The 18,144-nt window shown below is 55.2% G+C and overlaps 4 protein-coding genes across 10 annotated transcripts; all 4 read right to left on the reverse strand.

The window, feature by feature from the left end:
• Window positions 1-14: 14 nt before the first annotated feature.
• FGF11 (fibroblast growth factor 11) lies at window positions 15-6,848 on the reverse strand. 3 transcript variants are annotated; one of them, XM_073234896.1, is made up of 5 exons: window positions 4,959-6,848; window positions 3,220-3,286; window positions 2,922-3,025; window positions 2,153-2,351; window positions 15-1,877 (listed from the first exon to the last, which is right to left on the reverse strand). In XM_073234896.1, exons 1-5 carry the CDS (start codon window positions 5,103-5,105, stop codon window positions 1,807-1,809), a joined length of 588 nt encoding a protein of 195 aa, XP_073090997.1. In that variant the 5' UTR covers window positions 5,106-6,848; the 3' UTR covers window positions 15-1,806. The 3 variants fall into 3 exon arrangements, with proteins under 3 accessions (XP_073090997.1, XP_036882998.1, XP_017530693.1); XM_037027103.2 differs by having other exon boundaries at window positions 2,153-2,267; window positions 3,220-3,330; window positions 4,913-6,827; XM_017675204.3 differs by having other exon boundaries at window positions 3,220-3,330; window positions 4,913-6,827.
• A 105-nt stretch (window positions 6,849-6,953) lies between these two features.
• Window positions 6,954-9,208, reverse strand: TMEM102 (transmembrane protein 102). 3 transcript variants are annotated; one of them, XM_037027098.2, is made up of 3 exons: window positions 9,082-9,208; window positions 8,534-8,881; window positions 6,954-8,432 (listed from the first exon to the last, which is right to left on the reverse strand). In XM_037027098.2, exons 2-3 carry the CDS (start codon window positions 8,745-8,747, stop codon window positions 7,114-7,116), a joined length of 1,533 nt encoding a protein of 510 aa, XP_036882993.1. In that variant the 5' UTR covers window positions 8,748-8,881; window positions 9,082-9,208; the 3' UTR covers window positions 6,954-7,113. The 3 variants fall into 3 exon arrangements, with proteins under 3 accessions (XP_036882993.1, XP_036882995.1, XP_036882994.1); XM_037027100.2 differs by having other exon boundaries at window positions 8,534-8,753; window positions 9,082-9,199; XM_037027099.2 differs by having other exon boundaries at window positions 8,534-8,908; window positions 9,082-9,199.
• Window positions 9,209-10,710: 1,502 nt separating this feature from the next.
• Window positions 10,711-14,638, reverse strand: SPEM3 (SPEM family member 3). Of its 3 annotated transcripts, none has more exons than XM_073232947.1 (4): window positions 14,465-14,638; window positions 14,259-14,316; window positions 13,965-14,139; window positions 10,711-13,070 (listed from the first exon to the last, which is right to left on the reverse strand). In XM_073232947.1, the coding sequence occupies exons 1-4, from the start codon at window positions 14,600-14,602 to the stop codon at window positions 10,961-10,963; spliced, it is 2,481 nt and encodes an 826-aa protein (XP_073089048.1). In that variant the 5' UTR covers window positions 14,603-14,638; the 3' UTR covers window positions 10,711-10,960. The 3 variants fall into 3 exon arrangements, with proteins under 3 accessions (XP_073089048.1, XP_073089047.1, XP_073089049.1); XM_073232948.1 differs by having other exon boundaries at window positions 12,904-13,070; window positions 13,658-14,139; XM_073232946.1 differs by having other exon boundaries at window positions 10,711-14,139.
• Window positions 14,639-15,426: 788 nt separating this feature from the next.
• Window positions 15,427-18,099, reverse strand: SPEM2 (SPEM family member 2). The gene is given in 5 exon segments (XM_037026784.2): window positions 15,427-15,802; window positions 15,804-16,035; window positions 16,038-16,676; window positions 16,813-16,870; window positions 16,987-18,099. Coding segments are annotated over 5 exon segments (1,443 nt in total). The 5' UTR covers window positions 17,125-18,099.
• Window positions 18,100-18,144: the final 45 nt, after the last annotated feature.

Here is an 18,144-nt window from a genome sequence, read left to right on the forward strand (position 1 = left end):
ATACTTGAGTTGTATAAATCGTCTTTAATTGAGAGCATGGAGTGGGGACTCCATCCCTTGAGAGCAAACCCAGGAGATGGGTGGGGCCTGAGCGGGGTCTGTGTGGGAGAGGGGAGTACCCACTCCTCTTGTAACAAGCCAGAAGTAGAAAGAGCCTGAGGAAAAGTGGCCGGCCTCTGAGCCCTAGCCCCTTCCTTTAGGACCTCCTCAGTCTACCCTGCCCAAGTCAGATGCTGTTCAGAGTCTCCCTCCTAGTTCCTGGTGGGTTTCTGGTCTTTTTCAGGCCTGCCCCTACCTCTCCATGCTTTTCAGAGAAATCTAGTCAGGCGCTTTTTGGGTACTTAAAACCCAGCTAAGATTATAAGCTGCAAGGTAAAGAAAGTTCTATTCAGTTAGAAGCTCTGAGGGTATATGAGGTCTAGAGCCTAAGAGGCCCTCACCCTCCTTAGCCTAACCTATAGGGGAAAGGGGTGGGACTTATTGCTGAATTGGGTCTCCTCACTGGTGTTTAAATCTATGTCCCATTTGTCCTTTTCATTCTAGACCCATTACCCAAAGACCTCAGCTTTAAAGGGGATCTGGAAGGAATCCTACAGAGGTAGCTAAGTGTTCACGGCACTCCAATCTAGGCACAGGTCCAATCATGCCATGGGTTTAGTCCCTTCCCCATCCCAGCTTCCCCACTTGAGCCAAGGATTCCTCCTAAAACTCCTCTGCCCTTCCTCATATTCTGTTTCCCTGTCAGGACCCCAGATGAGCTGCAGGAGCTAGAAATTGCATGTAAAAAATAAGGTCTGCATTCTATAGGAAGAATAAGATTTTTAGAAAATCTAGGAAAAACAAGAAAGAGGTTCTTGATTCATCCCGAGTTTAGTTCTTTATGAATCATAGCTGGGTCCTTTCCAGAGCTTGTTTTTAATAGATACACTAGAGAAGGTGGGAGGGTGAATCTAGAAATTACTCTAGAGCAATAATATGGCTATATAGGTCCCAATTCCATCCAGGAAGAAAGGGCTGAGAGTTGTGGTCTATGTCCTAGAGCTGAGATTCAGATGGAAGTATGGCGCCATATGTGTCTAGAACACCATGCTCTAGAACTGGGTTTTTTTGAAAGTTAAACCTGTGGTGATCTGAGACTAGTACCAGTTTAGACCAAGGCCAACAGCTGGAACAGGGCTCAAATCTAGCCTCCCTCTACTTAGAAATCAAGGGTCCATCTGGGTCAAGGACAGAAGCTTGATGGATCCAGAACAGCCTGGCAGCATGCCTGCATTCCAGCACAGAGCCTTCATGAAGAAATGGCCCTGGCTGGGGTGCCTGGTATTCCAGAACCTGTTCAGAACATGGCAGAAGGTGGAGTAGGGGACAAAGAAAACTAATCCTGAGCTCCAGTGGACCTATAAATCTATGGCTCAGTGGCAATGAAGAGGGCATACGGTTCCGGGAACTGGCTGATCCCCGGGTGGGATGTATTTATGCCCTGGTTCCATCAGTTTGGAAACACCCAGCGCCATCTCAGGAAAAGGCTTTGGGGTTATGTGAGTGTGGAAGGAAAGATGTGATCAGCCAGGACCATTTTCAGACATCCCCTTTTCTGACCCCATCCCAGGCCCAGGGATCTTGCAGCCCCAGAAGTCACAGCCAGCCCCTGGGCTCCCTCAGGGTAGAGCACCTGGTAGGACTTGGCTGCTCAGGGCATGAGTGTGGCTGCAGGGGTGAGAGCAGGGGCAGGAACAGGGCTGGGAGACAGGCTATGGTGGTGGCTGGCTCAGTGCAAGTGCAGGGAGCCTCCAGTCCAGGGGGCTTTCAGGGGGCAGGGGGACTGGAAGGGGAGGTCTCAGGGACACTGTGGAGAGAAGGCTCCCGGTACATGGCCACTGTGAAGGGGAGAGAGAGGAGCAGGAAGAAGAGTTAGGCACAGAGAGACTAGGCAGAATCACAGCTCTGAAAGGGCTCCCTTCCCCTATACTCATCCTCTGGGAACCCCAACCCATACAAGGAGAGTTCCCCAAAGGCCAGAGCCTTTCTGGCTTGAACTGTCAATACAGGTGTCCTCTTAACACTTGTAGCCCCTGAACCACGTGTCACAAAATGTCCATGTCAAAATCAATACCCTCCCATGTGGCCTACCTTATCTGGAGTCCATACTCACCCTCCAGGAGCTTGGGCACAAAGTGGGCAGCTGCCTTGGTCTTCTTGACTCGATTTCCCTTCATGACTTGGCCCTCCTTGTCCAGGCCCAGGTACCAGGCCCGGCCAGAATGGCACTGGCGATAGAGGGCAGAGGCATATAGGACATAGTAATTCTCAAAGACACACTCCTTAAAGCGACACTCAGCTGTGAAATGTGGCTGAGGAGACAAAGACCCAGAAAGGCACATATAGTCAGAGAAACCAAAAGACACATTACTGGACAGAAGAGAGCCCTGGGAAGAACAAGCCAGGATGTAATCTATACATTTTGGCTAGGAGGGCCAACTTCTGAGTCCATGCAGGAACTGAAAGAAAAGGGGATGAGGAGGAGTCTGGAAGGCTCCTGGGGGTTAGGAACTAGATTTTGGCAGGCCCTAGAATAAGAAGATAACTTCTCTCCACTCTATTTCCAATTTCTCATCATCCCCTATCCTGAATGACTTGGGAAGCGAATAATAATGAAGTCTGGAGGAGGAAGGATGAGAAATGGGGCCCTAAAAGGCTGAAAGAATTGGACATTCAAAGAGTCTGGGGCATTTGGGGGCCTGTGTGAGGAGGAGGGGTGGGAATGACCCCAGAGGAGGATCTCTGCAGTGAGCAGACATGACAGGACATCAGCAAGAGCTGGAGGGAGAGGGAATCCTGAGCTGTAAAATATCTGTACTTGGGAAGATTGGAGCTGATGGGGAGGTCCCCAAACCCCAGGCCCCTCAGCCTCATGGTCTCACCGAGCTGTAGAGCAGCCCCTCAGCATTCATAGCCATGTAGTGGCCCAGCTTGGCACTCTGGATGGTGACCACACGAAGGCCCACGGGGATCAGGTTGAAGTGGGCTGGGAGTGGAGAAAAGGGGGCATCAGTACTGCAGGCCTCAAACCCTCAGCAGAGCCCCCCATTTCAGTTCCACTTCTTCCCTTGAGGCCCAAGAAGCCAGAATGAAAACAACAAAAACTGAAGTGGAAATAGGATTGTCATCTCCTATCCTCACTCTCCCCATTCCCACCCAGCAGCTGGCTTCCCCTCTCACTGAAAGAGCTGGTGTCCTCTGGGGTGCCCTGGATGCTCCCATCGGGATTCGCCTGAAGGTAGAAACCCTGGCGGCAGAACAGTTTGGTGACGATGCCTTTGAGTTGAGGCTCTGGAGAGAGAGACATTCATCTTCGAAAATGACATCTCTGTTCCCAGAAACAATCCTACACTTGACGGGATCAGAGGAAAGAAGGGAGAATGGAGGAAAGGAAGAGGGTCCCAGAGCCCTCTCCAAGCAAGCTCTCTCCCACTTCTCTTTGACTCCTGAGGAATCTGGGATGTGGGTCCTTCTGCTTTCTCTTTACTCCCAACTTTCAGATTAATTTATTGAAATCTATTTAAATGGCTTAATTCCTACTTTACAGCTCAACCAGAAAGAGAGTAGGGGAGAAAAGGGGATAGGAAGGGGTTAGATACATCAAAAGGCAAGAGGACAGAAGAAGATGGGAAGGGCTGCAGAAGTGGTAGTGGGTTTGCAAATGTGGCGGGGGTGGGGGGGTAGCAAGGTGACCACAGGATAGGGGCATAGGGGCGCCCCCTCAGGAATGGGAGTGGGACTGGGTCTGATGCTGACTCAGCACCTGCTGCTGCGGCTGCAGCTCTCTTGGCGCGGGCCTCCGCTTGACTCAGCACCGGCCTGACACTGACCCATCTGTCCGTCTGTCTGTCGTCTATCAGTCCGTTGGCTCAGCCTCTCCCCTTCAGTCAGGTAACCGGGCTAGGGTTGGGGGGGTCGTTCGGTACCAAGTCAAGGAAATGGGGGGAGGGGGAGGGAGACTAAGAGGCAGGCTGAGTCACATGGGGGCCCGGTCCCACTCAGTGGGTGGGCTGAGGACCGTACCACTATGGAGGGTCGGCGGCGGGGTGAGGCGGGCGCGAGGGGGCTACCCCTAGGGAGCTGGTAGCGGGCGGGGGCGGGGCCAGAGGGATCCTGCCTGCAGTACCTGGACGGGGACCACACGCTAACCCTCACAATGCTCCTTCCCCGTCGCTTGCTCTCGGCCGACTTCCCTCTACCTCCTTGTAGGTGGTACGACCCCCCAAGTCGCCGCGCGGGTCTACAGGCTTTACGGTGTCAAGGAGTTCCTCGCGGCAAAGGGTCCCCTAAGCATGTGAGGCCCGACTGCAGAGCCGTGTAGTGGTATAGGGGGTGCCCATCTCCCTTGCTGAAGCGCAGGTCACAGAGGGGCGGGCCGGCGAGGTTGCTGCAAGGACACCCGGGGGAGACCTGGGGAGATTGGCGCCAAACCAGGCAAGCTCGGCCAGGAGGAACCGAGCCAAGGCGTGGAGGAGCTGGAGAACCGGAGCGGGGGCGGGGCTGCCGGAGCCGCAGAAACCCTCGGGGTGACCGAAACGTTCGGAACCCCCAGGCCCCTCCGCTTGGGATTGAAAGAATCGCGAGAGCCGGCACGTAGACAGAGGACGGTGGGGGTGGGGACTCCTGTGTTGGGCGGGGGTGGGGGAAAGTTCGGGGGACGAGAAGGAGCGGCGAGGCTTCGGGGCCCCAGACTTAGCCCCTCAAGCCTTCCCTTGCTCTCGAAAGCAAGGAAACTGAGGCATACCCTTGCAGAGACTTTGTTGTCCTGGCTCACTCCCTTTCACTTGCGGAGAGCCCCCCTCAGTTGGGCCCTATTCTTCCAAATCCCTGGCCTCAGCCTCCCAGGCCTGGAGACCCCGCTCCAGCCACTCACCCGGGCCGCGGGCCGGTCGCGCGGGCCGCCCCCCGCACAGTCGCACCTTGGACAGCAGGATGAGGAGCTGCTTCTGGCAAAGGGACTTGGTGCCGCGGGGACACACGCGCCGCTGGGCCGAAACCGGCCGGCTGCCCCCGGGCTCGCGGACCTCCCTCTTCTGACGGATCAGGCTACTGGCCAGTGCCGCCATGGCGCACCGGGAGGAGACACCCCCAAACCGGCAGGCGCCCGGAGCGCGCTGGGCTCTCCACAGAAGCCCGCTCACTAGGGCATGCTCTTGACGCTGCGGTCCCGACTCACACAGGACTTGAGCATAAGCCTCAGACCCCCAACTCGGAGCCGCCAGCTCCCACCCTTGTGCCCCGAGCTAGCTCCACCAGATCCAGCAGCCAACCTACCTCTGTTGACTCCACCCTCGTTTTTTGCCCCTTACTGAAAGCTACCCTCTTTGCTCTCCAGTATCCTTGTTCCCCACTTGACCAAAGCCAATACCCTCAAAATTTCCAAGATGTGGCTCTAATCGCCCCAGGCACCTTTCCACACTATTTGGGGGCCCAGCGCTCCTGACACATCTACTCCTGTAATCTAAAGGGTGCAGGTCTTTAGCTTTGAAGATACTAGCTCACCCCACCTCTGCTGAGGCATTGCCAATGTCAGAGTGGAACCCAACTGCGGTGTCTTTGCCACCCCGTAAGTGGAAAGGATCTCCACTTTTCTTAACTGAAATCCCCAGAAACTATGTCTCAGAACATCCAGGCCGTCCCCCTTTAGTGAAAAGGGTTCCCAGACCCTGTCTCTGGACCATACCCCTTTTTTCACCAAATCACCCCAATTTATAGTGGCACACGGTTCAGCGGCTGAGGCCCTTTCCTCACCTTGTTACCCTCCACTCCTTTTGAAGTCACCTCCAAATCCACCCTAACTAGTATATATACCAGTTGGTTGTCTGGAGGGTTCTCTGTCACCTTGAAATGAGGAGCATCCAGGTGTTTTTTTTTTTTTCCCCTGGCTGCCCCTTAATTTACTTGGGGACAGCTGGTACTGTTTAGATCCCACACCCTCCTATCCAACCAGCCTCCAGGAGAGGAGTGCACCCACGTTGTCACCAATCCCCAAATGTGAACAGGCTCCCTACAAGTCAGAGCGTATCAGTTTCTGCTACAGGGCTTCCTCGTCCTCCCTGGGACTGCCCATAACACCCCCTCTTTCTTCCCCGACGCCCCTCAACCTGCCCTGTCTTGTTGATCCAGCGACGGATGGCGCTGGCTCCGGTTCCAGGCTCTTCCCTCCCTGTACCCCGCAAGCAGAGCTTTCCCCCCACGCCCGGCTAGGCGCCCCGGACCCCCAGCAAGGAGTGAGAATGTCTCTTCAGAGCGCTCTGGTCCTCCAAAGTCAGAGCATTGGGCCTAGCGGCTGAACTAAGCGTAGCGGCGGCGGCAGCGGCTGTGGGGAGCCGAGGCGGCGGCGGCGGCGACAGCAACTCCCCGTTCTCTGAGAGCCGCGCAGCGGGAGGGACAGGGGGCGGAGACGCCGGGAAGGAGGGGGTGAAACTGGGAGGGCGGAACACTAGGGTGCCTTAGAGGCAGGGAGTGGGGACTGTCGTAGAGGCAGGTGCAGCGGAGGAAAGGCCGCACATCTCAGGGTTCAGAGGAGGAGGGACAGCGAGGTGCCTCTGAACGGAACCCTGGCTGGAGGAGAGGTTGGGCTTAAGATCGATGGAATGGCTGATGCAGCAAGAATGGAGGAAGGGACCCTACTGCCCGGGAGGACAGAACTGAATGAGGAAAGTGAGGGAATATTGGAGAGGGGGGCGGCTAGCCTGGGGCGAAATCCGGCCTCCTATTAAGGAGCTCTGCTTTTGGGTGAGCCAAGCTGTCAGTGCCCGGTCTCATAACTTTCTCCTTTCCACGTTTTTGTCAGCAAATATATTCCCCCAACCCTATTGTCTCCTAAGAATAAACCTTAAAAACTGAAGGGTCTTATAAAATGGTTTCTGGAGGCTGCGCTGGGGCGGGAAGGGTAAGGGCCACAGCTTTGGAGAATGGAAAGGCCGTAATGGGACAACCTGTGAGGGTTGGGCGGGAGGAGGCCTTCTAGAAAGGGACCTTAGGGCTAAGGCGTTCAGTCGGTCTCCAAGGGAGCAGTCCCCTTATATCCCGCAAACGGAAGCACTTTCCATGAAGGTAGGAGTAGCGTCTTTAATGAGCCCCGCCTCCCACGCCGGCTAAGCCGCCCCCCTTGCGCGCAGCCTTGGCCTCTTCTACAGCCGCGCGCAAGACCCCGGCAGGGTCCCCCCGAAGCCGCGCCAATGCCCCGAGCAACGCAGCGGCGCCGTCCCCCGCACGGAGCTTTCTGCCCCCCAGAAAATAGTGGGGCAGCATCCCGGCCTCGAGCACACGACCCAGTTCATCCAGCAGCCCGAGGCAGCAGGCGCCCGCATTCTCGGTCCGCGCCAGATAGAGCGCCGGCAGACGCTCGCAAGCCCAGTAGAGCAACGTCCGCAGGAGGTAGGGCGCCGCGGTTCGTGTCCCGGCCACCAGCGGTCGCAGCAACGCCTGTGCTGCCGCGTGCGCTTGCAGCAGTGGAGCTGGTATGCGCGCCTTGAGCGCCAGCTCCTGGCGGGCGAAGCAGAGCTGCCAGCCAGAGGCGCCCGGTCGCTCTGTGCCTCCACCAGGCACCAGGTAGAAGGAGGGAGTCTCCGAGGCCAGCGGGCCGGCCCACGAATGGCTCCGAGCACCCTCGGGCCAACCGGCCACAGAAACCACAGGGACCAGGTCGAAGAGCAAGAGGCGGCGAGGGGGCCCCGGCGTAGCCAGCAGGACGGTGGTGAAGCCTGCGTGGCGAGCTGCGTGGACCAAGCGCGGGGCACTGGGGACCGGGGAAAGGGACTCAGCGACCGCGGCCAGCGAAGCAAAGAACCACGCAGCCACCTGAGCGGGGCACAATGTGGGCCATGCCCCCGAAACTTCCGAAGGCTGTGGGATTGGGCTAATGACCGCTGCTTTGGTGACGTCACCATTTTGGTTTTTCAAGGGTGCAGGAAAGCAAAGATCCGATAGGTGTTGCTGAGGCGACTCGGGCCCGTAAACGTTACTAGGTTGTTCCTCCAAAGACACGTGCAGCCCAGGCTCAGTGCCGTAACCATGCAGCTGGCCCACAGACCTTTGTCGGTCCTTGGGACATCCTTCACTTTCTGTTGGGTGGATCGAATCACGTCTTCGTGAGACTGGAGGTCCTAGGCAATCCTGCCATGCCTCTCGGACCGAGGTTCCGCGTATCCGCTCTGGGAGGCAGAGCCACGCAGAACAGGATTCCACGTCCAGCTGCAGCTCCTGACCAGTGCTGTCTACCGAAACCACCGGCACCAGGAGTGTGAAGCCGGCGTCGTAGTGAGGTCCGCGAGCGTAGGGCCCTAGGGGAGCAGGCCCCAGATCCAGAGAGCCCTCGCGAATCCCGCCACGAAGCAGCAGAAGTTCCGCCTGGGGAGGAAAGCGGGGGTCCCGGCGGTGAACAAGACCTAAGGGAAGAGAGGGATAGTGTGGGCGCTACCCAAAGCCGGGAAGGGGATGGGGCGGAGTTCAGAGCTGCGAGCTCCCGAAGGCAGGGAGGGTTACTTACCAAGCAAGGAAAAGACAAAGTCCTTGGCCTGGAGGAGGTCTGGTCCCGACTTGGACCCGTCAGTCCAGCTCTCCTGCACGCCCAGCTCCTCGATCAGCTGGGTTAGTTCCTGCAACTGCGCCCCGGAGCAGAAGTCGATGTCCGTGAGCGGCCGGGCTGGCGCTGGGGGCGGCGGGCCCCACCAGGGAGCACTTCCCCAGACCGCGGAAGCCATGCGGTTCTATCGTTTTGGGACAGGGAAAACACGGACGAGAGAAAGAATGGGCTGTTCTTTGCTTCCGAAAAGTCGCTCCTATTCTCTCTTCCAGAGGCCGAGATGAATACCGTAGACACTGTCCGTCAATGGGTCTGCATATGAAGGGCTCTAAATTTAGTCTTGAAAACGAACAAATAAATACCTCTTCTGTCCTTGCCCTTTTCTCACATGTTGGTCCCCTCCCCCATGGACCTTGTTCACCTGACTCAGCAGGTAAAAGGTAGCTGTCTGGCCCCTTGTATGGAATGCAATTGCTAGTGTCCTCCGCCATCCCTTGTATACCTCCCCTTACCTCTTTATCGGAAGAAGTTTATGATCAGTGGCTTCCCGATTACGAGGAGCTGCAGAGTTGGGAAAAGGATGCAGAGAACGAGTCAACAGGTAACTTCTTCCGGCTGCCCACAAGGCCACGCCCCTAAGTTACGACTACGCCCCCTTCTGGATAGCTGTCCGGGTGGTTCCGGGCCGGCCCCGCCCCCAGTCAGAGTTCAGTCACTTTTTTTGCTCAGCTGAGATCTCGCTCTATCCTGGGAGTTGTAGTCTACCGAACTATCAGGGTGGGGGGGACCACGCCCCCAATCCTTTTCTGGTCTGCTGAAGTAGTGCCTGATGGAAGTTGTAGTTTCTATGGAGATGAACTGTTCTGTGTCTTTCTAAGCCCAGGTCAATCCCACACAAACATTTATTAGCCCTAATGCGGAGGGGGTAATAGGATGATCTGAATAGCAAACAATAATGGGGACACACCCTAGGGCCTGAGGAAAAATAGGGGTCTCTACATCCCAGTGTGAGTAGAGAAGCCCTGGTCACTTAGATCTAGGAGGGTTCTTCCATGCAGTTATCACTTGGTTTTGGAGATGAGACTGCAGTTTGGAAAGGTTACACATGACTTGTCCAAGGTCAGAGCAGAGCTAGAGAGGGGACTTCCAAGCTGCATGGGGCGTTTTCTCCTTGGAATCAGTGGTAGTAGTGTTAGGTAAGAACACATAGGTGGTGGCCCAGGAATGAACATTTGACTCCAACCCAGGGAAGATATATATATATATTTTAGTGATGCCCACCTCAGACACATGAGTGGTGGCAGGGAAAACACTTTGGATCCTCAAAGCTCATGTGTGTACACAGAAGGATTATCAGGACCAAAAATGAAGTCCAGAGGAAACTCCCAGCTGGGCTGGGGCAAGGCAATGGACAATTGTCAGGGAAAGGAAAGTGCTTTCAGTTACCAATGCTATCAGGAACACAGTTCAAGTCCAGGATGAGACCAGGAGCCAGAATAATAGGACAGAAAAATAGGAAATCAGATCAGTCCAATCCATTGCTGAACCAGGACTTCTTACATCTCTTTTTCCCCTGGGAATGTCTTCCAAGTGAGACAGTCCATGGGCAAGAGAATTAAGCAGAGACAACGTAGAAAAATTAGAGGCCTGTAAAGGAGGGAATGCTCAGAATCCAGAGCTCAATTTGGGGAGCCCAGATTCCAGTGACAAGATCTCTGGAGAGCTCTTCTCCCTCAGCAACCAAGAACCACAACACACAGCAGGTTTCCATATATCTGGATGTGACCAAAGAAGCCAGATCAGGAAAACTGAAGACTGAGCCCTTTGTCAATCTCAGGTAATCAAGCGCTGGACATCCCTATGTCTTACCTCCTCCCCAAAGGGTGGCTAGCCTCTGAGCCACCCTAAAAAGAACTAAGTTTTCTAGACTCTGTGGGAGCTTTGAAGATGCTGGAGATAAGGGACAAGGGAAAGGAAAGTTCCTCTAAACTCTAAACCATTGCTGTCCAGAAAGATTTTCTGTAATATTATAAATCTGTGCTGTGCAATATAGTAGCTTCCCATGGCTATTGAACACTTGAAATGTAGAAATGAGACTTTATATTAATTTACATTCTAAAAGCCATAGTTGACTGCTGGCTATTGTACTGAACAGTGCATCTCTAGGGCTTTGAGGATAGTGGGTTCAGCTATGCAACTAGAGAGGAGAAGCAGAGGCAGTGTTAGTGTTTGTCAGGCCCCGTGGGTAGCCAGTGTCAGGAATGGGGCTGGGATGGAGTCCTCAGACAACTACAGATCACTTCTCTCTCCTCTTTATTCCTGGTGCACCTTTGCTCCCTCTTTTCCCAAGGTCCTCATCACACACTGATATCCCCACTCCTTGGTCTCTGGTTAGTTGCTGCATGCCTCTTGGCAAAGGCGCCTGGGAGACAGAGCTTCACACTTGTCCTTGCCCACTCCAAACTGTCTCTTGTGGGCATCAAAGACCACATGCCCTAGGTGGGAGCCTGGCACAAGACAGTAGGGCTTCCAGTTGATTTTGGGAGGCATAGGCATCTGGCAATAGTTCTGGCAGGCTGGAGAAACTGAATCCCCAGGATGGTACACCCAATCTTGGCTGCCTGCTCGCCGGGAGGATGGCTGCAGCTCAATCAGTACAGGTACTTCTGAGGAGGTTTGCAGGACATTACAGATCACTTGGGACTTGGAGGAGCAGTTCTGACTGAGTGAGACAGAAGTGGATGGTACATGCTGTTCTGCATCCTTCTTCTGAGGAGAGTCCTCAGGTACAAATGATTTTATCAAGGATTGTGTTGACTTTTGGGTCTGATGTGGGTCCAAGATTTGGACAGAGTCAGTACCTGTAGCAAGGCTGGGGTTCTTGTGGAGGTCAGGATTTGGGATAAAGCATGATGCCTTGTGGAGGCATGATTCCTTGGTAAGACCTCGACTCTTGGAGAGGCAAGAGCCTTGAGTAAGGGCTGGGCCATTATGGGGGGCAGGGTCTTGATTAATTCCTAGGTACTTGTGGAAGTTTGGGTCTTGGATTTTGTCTGAGCTCCTGCAAATTCCAACATCTTGGGTAAGGCCATAACTCCTTTCGACTTCAGTGGCTTGGGTAAGGCCTGGATTCTTACGGAGGTCAGAATCTTGAGTGAGGCCTAGGCTCCTGTAGACTCCAGAATCTTGAGTAAGGTCTAGATTCTTATAGTCTCCTGAGTCTTGGGTGAGGCTGGAACCCTTATGGAGGCCAGAGGTTTGGACAAGGCCTGGGCTCTTATTGACTCCAGAGTTATGAATAGGGTATGGGCTCTTCTGTGGGTCAGAATCTTGGGTAAGGCCTAGACACCTAGAGACTCCCAGATCTTGGACTTTACCTGCACTCTTGTAACCTCCAACATCTTGAAAAGGGCCCAGGCTGTTATGGAGGCCAGTTATTTGGGCAAGTTCTTGACTTTTGTTGGGTATAGTCTCTTGGTTTTGTTCTACATTCCTATAGACTCCAGAATCTTCCATAAAGCCTGAGCGTCTCTGAATGTCAGAAATGTGGGGCAGTGGTTTGTTCTTCTGGAGGCCAGAGGGTTGGGTGAGACATGAGCTCCTAAAGATACCTGCATCTTGAGTAGGACCTAGGCTCTTTTGGGGGCCAGAATCTTGGGTAATGACTGGATTCTTATGAAAATCAGAGTCTTGGGAAGGGCTTGGGTTTTTTAAGAAATAAAGGTCTTGAGCAAGGCTGGGATTCTTGTAGAGACATGGATTTTGGGTAAAGCCTGGGTTCCTGAGAACTTTAGAGTCTTTTGAAGAGCCTGGGGTCCTTTGGAGGCCAGAGTCTTGGTTGAGGCCTAGATTCTCGTGAAGTTCAGGGGATTGGGTTTGGATTGGGGGTTGGGAAATGGTGGAGAACTGGGAAAGGATGGGCAACTGGGAAGAAGGGACAGACTGAAAAGACATAGAGGTTGGAGGGAAAGTGGGGGACTTGTGGTGGTTGGTGGGTTGCTGAAGGACAAAGGACCTGGGAGAAACAAGAGGCAGCGAAAGAGTGCATGGTGGAGGAACAGTACACAGTGAGCTCCGGGTACTGGTTGGAGAATGAAAGCAAGGTTGAGAAGGTATAGCATCTTTGGAGTAGACCAAGAACTTGGGGTAGGCTGGAGTCTGGGAGTCTGTGTTTCTTCTCTCAGGACTGCAGGGATGGAAGCTACAGAAAGTCTTGGGCTGTAAAAACTTGTCTTTGGCATCACTGCAGATCTTCCATTGAATATTCCCCAACTCCAGGTAATCCAGTATGGATCCTGTGGAGGGCCTGGCACTATTCCCACTATGTTGCTTCAATATTTGCTCAGCTGTACCAGAGTTTACCAGGCCCTGCCCCTCTTGGGGCCTGGGGAGGGTGCCATCCTTTCTGGAATATACAGAGTTCAGTGGGAGATGCACATGGAACAACTTCTGCTTTCTCCCATGGACATCATAGACCACGTGGCCAGTGGAGAGCCCTTGGCTGAAGGCAGTCAGGGTAGAGGGAATAGAAGTTAGGATGGAGGGATGGGTGATGGCAGAGACAGGAACAGGGACTGGAGTGGTATTTAGGGCTGTGACCAGTGCTCGGTCAGGGGTTGGGGCAGAAATTGAGACTGGGGCTGAGGCAGACATTGGGGGAGGGGCTGTGGCAGAGGTGGGGGCAGGGGCCAGTTTGTGGGCACAGGTATAAGTGACACAAGCATGTGCTACAGTGCAGGCTGGAGCATGGGCTGTTATGTGTTCAGGGGGGTGGCCCAGGGGGTTGGCAGAGGCATGTGAGGGGGCCTGGGTGAGGGTGTGGGCTGGGGTGTGCTCAGGGCCATGGACCTGGGTGGGGCAGTGCGCAGGAGTGAGGGCTGGCGAGTAGGTCTTGGCCTGGGTAGAGATGTGCTCAGGAGTGGGGGCTTGGAAGTGGATCTGGCCCTGTGGGTGGGTGCGCTCAAGGCAGTGGATAGGGGAGCAGGTCTGGGCCTGAGGTGGGGTATGCTCAGGGGAATGGACTAGGGAGCGGGTCTGCACCTGGTGGGGGCTGTGCTCAGGGGGATGCACTGGGGAGGGGGTCTGCACCTTGTGGGGGCTGTGCTCAGGGGGACGAACTGGGGAGGGAGGCTGGGCCTGGGCTGGGGCCTGGGCTGGATCATAGTCTGCGGTCTTAGTCTTGCTCTCTTGGGGCAAGCAGAGTGGAACCTTGTCCAGCTTGCTCATCCTGGGGAGCTCAGAAGATGTCTTTTGCCTGGAGAGAAAGGTGGCTTGGGCCTCGAAGGGTGTGGCCTGAGGAGCACCCCCAGCTCCCACCATCCCCTCCTTCCGTAGTCCCCATGGAGCCTCCACAGGAGCCCTGGTGTGTCTACACTGAGGCAGCATACAGCAGCACCTTGAAGCCTTCTCGTCATTCATGTCTGGTATCCTGGAGTCAAGGTGGTTACGCTGCTCGAGCAGGAAGCTTGGGCGATGATGGAAGCAGGAAGAGACTCTTGAGCACAGGTTCTTGGGATCCGCAGAGCAGCACATACACATGGAATGGCTGCCTAAACGGCTGGGCTGCTTGCCTGCAGGGAAAGGTGGGATGGGACAAGACCTGGGCTCCTGAGGGGCTAAAAATGGGGACAGGGATCAGAGAAGGGAGACAGGCCCACATCCCCTTGAGCCCACGCTGAAGCCCACTCACCTTTGGGGAAAAAATGATGGAAAAGAATCCTCAGGGAGCTCTTCAGATGCCTCCAGAGCTGAGGGAAGTAGGGGAGGGGAGAGTCCGGAAACAGGGTGAACCCTGAAGCCCAACACTTGTCTGGCCACATCCCAACAGCCCTCCCTTCTCAGCCCCTTGGAGACCCCAGGACTCCTACAACCCTGCTACCCAGACCCCACTCTGACCAGAGTCACCACATTGATCCCCACATTCAGCAAGATGAAGCTTCCCAGAATCAGAAGAATTGAGTCTCCTAGCTCCTGGCACTTTCTGGGGTTGGTGCCAGAGCACACTTGGGCTCCATGGTGGGCTCGCCCATCCATGACTGGGGTCCCAGGACTGCCTGGGACCCTCCTGGGACCCCTGGCCCCCACATACTCACTAGAAGCCAGATTCCTCTGGTGGGGGAGGGGAAGAGGGACTAGGTCATAATGCAGCAGGTGTTTGGGGTCACAGTGAGGGAGGGGAGGAAAGGAGGGCCCAGGGTAACATTCCCTGGTGGCAGGGTTTGTGTGGCCCGAGCCTGGACAGTCAAACAGGGCCTGGAGCCTGAACATCTCCTCTCTTGCCATTGTTCATTCCTTCACTGTCCACTGCCTCACTCATTCACTCACTCACTCCATCCCCTTGACCCCTCCTGAAACTGGGAAGACCTTGGCCTCAGAGCCCTGGGGAAAGCACGGCTGGAATCCAGAGTCTTGGCCTTCTTACTGTCCTCTGGGCCACAGACCCTGATCTTCCCATATGTGGAACCCCAGGTCTGGAATCTGACCTCAGCTTCTTGTGTGAGGCTGAGCCTCCAAGCCTCCTTTCGGGATAGGGAGAGCAGAGTCACAGAGTAGGTGCTCAGAGACCAGTGGTTTGTAGTCTGCAGCTGCAAGATCTACTTCGTGCATGGTGCAGGACCAGGAGGGGCCGGCAGGAAGGATGGTGGCCACTTGGCAAAGGGGAGCGTCATGTCCAGAAGGGGACCCTGGCTTCTCATTTCTGGAAGCCACGGGCAGGAACCCAGGCTGGTAGAAGGAGTGGTGCTTCCAAGTCACAGACCACTACAGCATTTCCTGGACTCTGTTGCTCTTTATTCCTCTCTCCAGGCCCCTCCCCACCACCCACCCACATTCACCGCTGGTCAGTTAAGTTTCCCTGTTCAGCTCCTATACAGAGAGGGCCTCGAGACTGAGGTGGAAGGTGGTGGCAGTGAGCTGGCCCGAGCTCTGCTTTCCTGCACTTGCCACTTCAGCTCCAGACTGTCATACACCAGGCAGCTGGCATTGCCCACGAGGTTCCGGCTGAGTGGCATGAAGGTAAATGGGGGTGGGGGGAGCTCAGTAGCCTGGACGTCAGGGAGGGGCTGGGAGGACAGGGGGCACAGGGATGAACTGGGAGGCACAGCCTGATGGTATGAGGCCTTGCCCAACTCAGTGAAGGAGGTGGATGTGGTCAGAAGGTGCCGAGCCAGCAGCATCTCAGCCCATTCAGCTGCTCACTGCCTTACCTCACAAGGATCCCGGCAGCTATAGCCCAGGTATCAGGGAGGGGTGGGGGCTGCGGTTGGGCTAGCTATAAGCATGGGCAGGGCTGCTCCGCCAGTGGGACTGTGGGGAGGAGGGCTCCCGAGCCTCAGGACGGGAGTCCCGGGGCACCAGGGCAGATGGAGGCTCAGAACCCCCTAGACCATGCCGCTGATCCCAGGAGTCATACAGGAGATGACCCCCTGAGGGGTAAGGGCTATGCCTCCCAGGGACCCAGGAAGGATTGGGGGTAGCTGGCGGGGAGGTAGTGGTGATGGGGTCCATTCTCAGTCTCCAGATTGCCCCAGATGTGGGACTGAGCAGTGGTGCCTGCAAGCCTGAAGCCTCAGCTCCGACTTGGCCTCCACACGCTTGGGCACACCGCACGGCTCAGGTGACAGGTAGAGAGAGGGTGGTGGCAAGCTGGCCAGGATGCCACCCTGGTGGGCCCACAGTCCCATGCTGGAGGGCCGGCCCGTTTGCTGGTAGAGCTCTCCCCAGCCTCGCCATGGGTACTTGGAATGTGGGAAGGACAGGTCATCTCCCTCCTCCAGCTAGGAGTTCAGGTCCTCCTGATCAAAGGAGGGCATCAACGGCAGCTGTGACTTCTTGTGACTGCAGTGTTGGCTGTGGAAGACTGAGCGGTTGTGGGGGAATTGTCTGTGGTTCTTTGGCCTCTGCTGGGCGCAGCAGGGGTGGTGACATTGTCTTAGGAGGTGGCGGAGGCAATGACCACTGCGGAGATGGTGGTTGGAGGAAAAGGAGTAGCAAATGGGCTGGGCTATCTCCACTTCTACAGGGTCCAGGGGGCAGTGGATGTGGACATCTTGGACCTTGGCTGAGGAGGGATCTTTGGAGAAACTGTCACAAACCTGCAAGATTTCATCTGGGGGAGGCAAGAGTCCATGAGGGCAGGGCAATTGTCAGGAGAGGTCAGGTCTGGGAACACTGGGGCTTGGGTTTCTAGGGCCGCAGTGGTGGCAGGGATGGGGGTCTCCTACCTCTCTAGCTGCCATACTTACTTTCCTGGTTAATCCAATAGATCGTCTTGTCTAAGGCATTCTGGAGCCCATGTCACATCTGCGGGTGGGGTGGGAGTGAAGGCCAGGCTCTCACCCCCCCTCCCAGCCAAGACTGCTCCTGCTCCCACCCTCAGCCCTCTTCACCCATAGGGGTGTTCCACAATCCTCACTGACCACAGTTGCCACGTTTATCCCAATGTTGACAAGAACCATAAGGCCCAGCAGTAGGAGTAGGAAGTCCTCAGCATCCAGGGGATTTTCTTGGTACTGATTGCAGCACCCCAGGTTATCATACCAGAGCTGGTTTTCCATGGTTGGGGGGTGTTCCTAGTCCACCTGGGCCGCCCCCCCACCAACCGGCCCCGAGCCACACTGCACTCATACTAGGACCTAGGGACACCTATTACCTGGTGGGGAAAAACCAGGTCATAATGAGGCATGTTGGGGGAAGTCACAATGCAGAGGTGGCAGCTCTTGTATTCACTCTGCTGGCCCTTTCTATGGCCATCTCTACCCTTGACTACCACCTGATGGAGTCCAGTCCCCAGATATCCAGAGTTCAGTCTGTCCCTCTGTTTCTGTGGGAGCTTGCTTACCTCAACATCTGATTCCCGATTTGAAAATATGGTAGCTTCAGTTGTGAGACTGTCTTCACAGGGATTGAAATATGCATAAAGGACTTCCTCTCTCACTGTTCTTCTGAGGCATTATGACAGCTTATATATCCTGTTGGTACTCCCCGCGCATGCTAACTTGGGGCCTGGAGCTAGAGCGACTGGATGGATGGATGACAGCCAGAGGGCCCTCTGGGGTCGCCCCACTGCACCATTTCCTCCCCGTCCTGCCCATTTCCCTGACATTGTCTCTCTAGCACTTACCCTACTCACCCCTTCCTGGTCAAAGATTGCAGCCCAGGGTGTTTGTGGTCACTGAGCCCACTGGCTCAGAGCAAAGGCTCTCAGCAAAGGCTTCACGGCAAGACTGATTTCCACATTGCTCGGATTGCTACCTGTGTCAGGGACCACCCTCAACCATGGTTTCTCTCCTTCCTAACCAACTGCCTTCCCACTGAGCCACCCTTCCACATTGAAAAATCGTTTCCTGTCACCTTAAGAAAACCACATGGAATTCACAAAGCACAACGTAGATGTAATTGTTAGTATGACAAAAGAAGTCTTCAGTTTAAGCCAGGTTCATCACTAGGGTCTGTGAAAGTGCTACCCTATCTTACTACACTGATGGATAGTGATTTCAATGGGGTACAGGGGGGACTTGATGATATGGGTGAATGTAGTAACCACATTGTTTTTCATGTGAAACCTTCGTAAGAGT

Source organism: Manis javanica, chromosome 4, assembly GCF_040802235.1.
Source record: "Manis javanica isolate MJ-LG chromosome 4, MJ_LKY, whole genome shotgun sequence".
Lineage (NCBI taxonomy): Eukaryota > Metazoa > Chordata > Mammalia > Pholidota > Manidae > Manis > Manis javanica.

What these genes read in the sequence shown, in the direction of transcription:
- FGF11 (XM_017675204.3), bottom strand. Translation starts at nt 5,105, where the DNA reads ATGGCGGCACTGGCCAGTAGCCTGATCCGTCAGAAGAGGGAGGTCCGC. An exon ending in GCGACCGGCCCGCGGCCCGG is followed by an intron (nt 3,331 to 4,912) that starts GTGAGTGGCTGG and finishes CTCTCTCTCCAG; the next exon opens with AGCCTCAACTCAAAGGCATC. An exon ending in AGAGGACACCAGCTCTTTCA is followed by an intron (nt 3,026 to 3,219) that starts GTGAGAGGGGAA and finishes CTCCACTCCCAG; the next exon opens with CCCACTTCAACCTGATCCCC.
- TMEM102 (XM_037027098.2), bottom strand. Translation starts at nt 8,747, where the DNA reads ATGGCTTCCGCGGTCTGGGGAAGTGCTCCCTGGTGGGGCCCGCCGCCC. An exon ending in CTTTGTCTTTTCCTTGCTTG is followed by an intron (nt 8,433 to 8,533) that starts GTAAGTAACCCT and finishes CTCTTCCCTTAG; the next exon opens with GTCTTGTTCACCGCCGGGAC.
- SPEM3 (XM_073232946.1), bottom strand. Translation starts at nt 14,602, where the DNA reads ATGGATGGGCGAGCCCACCATGGAGCCCAAGTGTGCTCTGGCACCAAC. An exon ending in GGATCAATGTGGTGACTCTG is followed by an intron (nt 14,317 to 14,464) that starts GTCAGAGTGGGG and finishes TACTTCCCTCAG; the next exon opens with CTCTGGAGGCATCTGAAGAG. An exon ending in CCATCATTTTTTCCCCAAAG is followed by an intron (nt 14,140 to 14,258) that starts GTGAGTGGGCTT and finishes CTTTCCCTGCAG; the next exon opens with GCAAGCAGCCCAGCCGTTTA.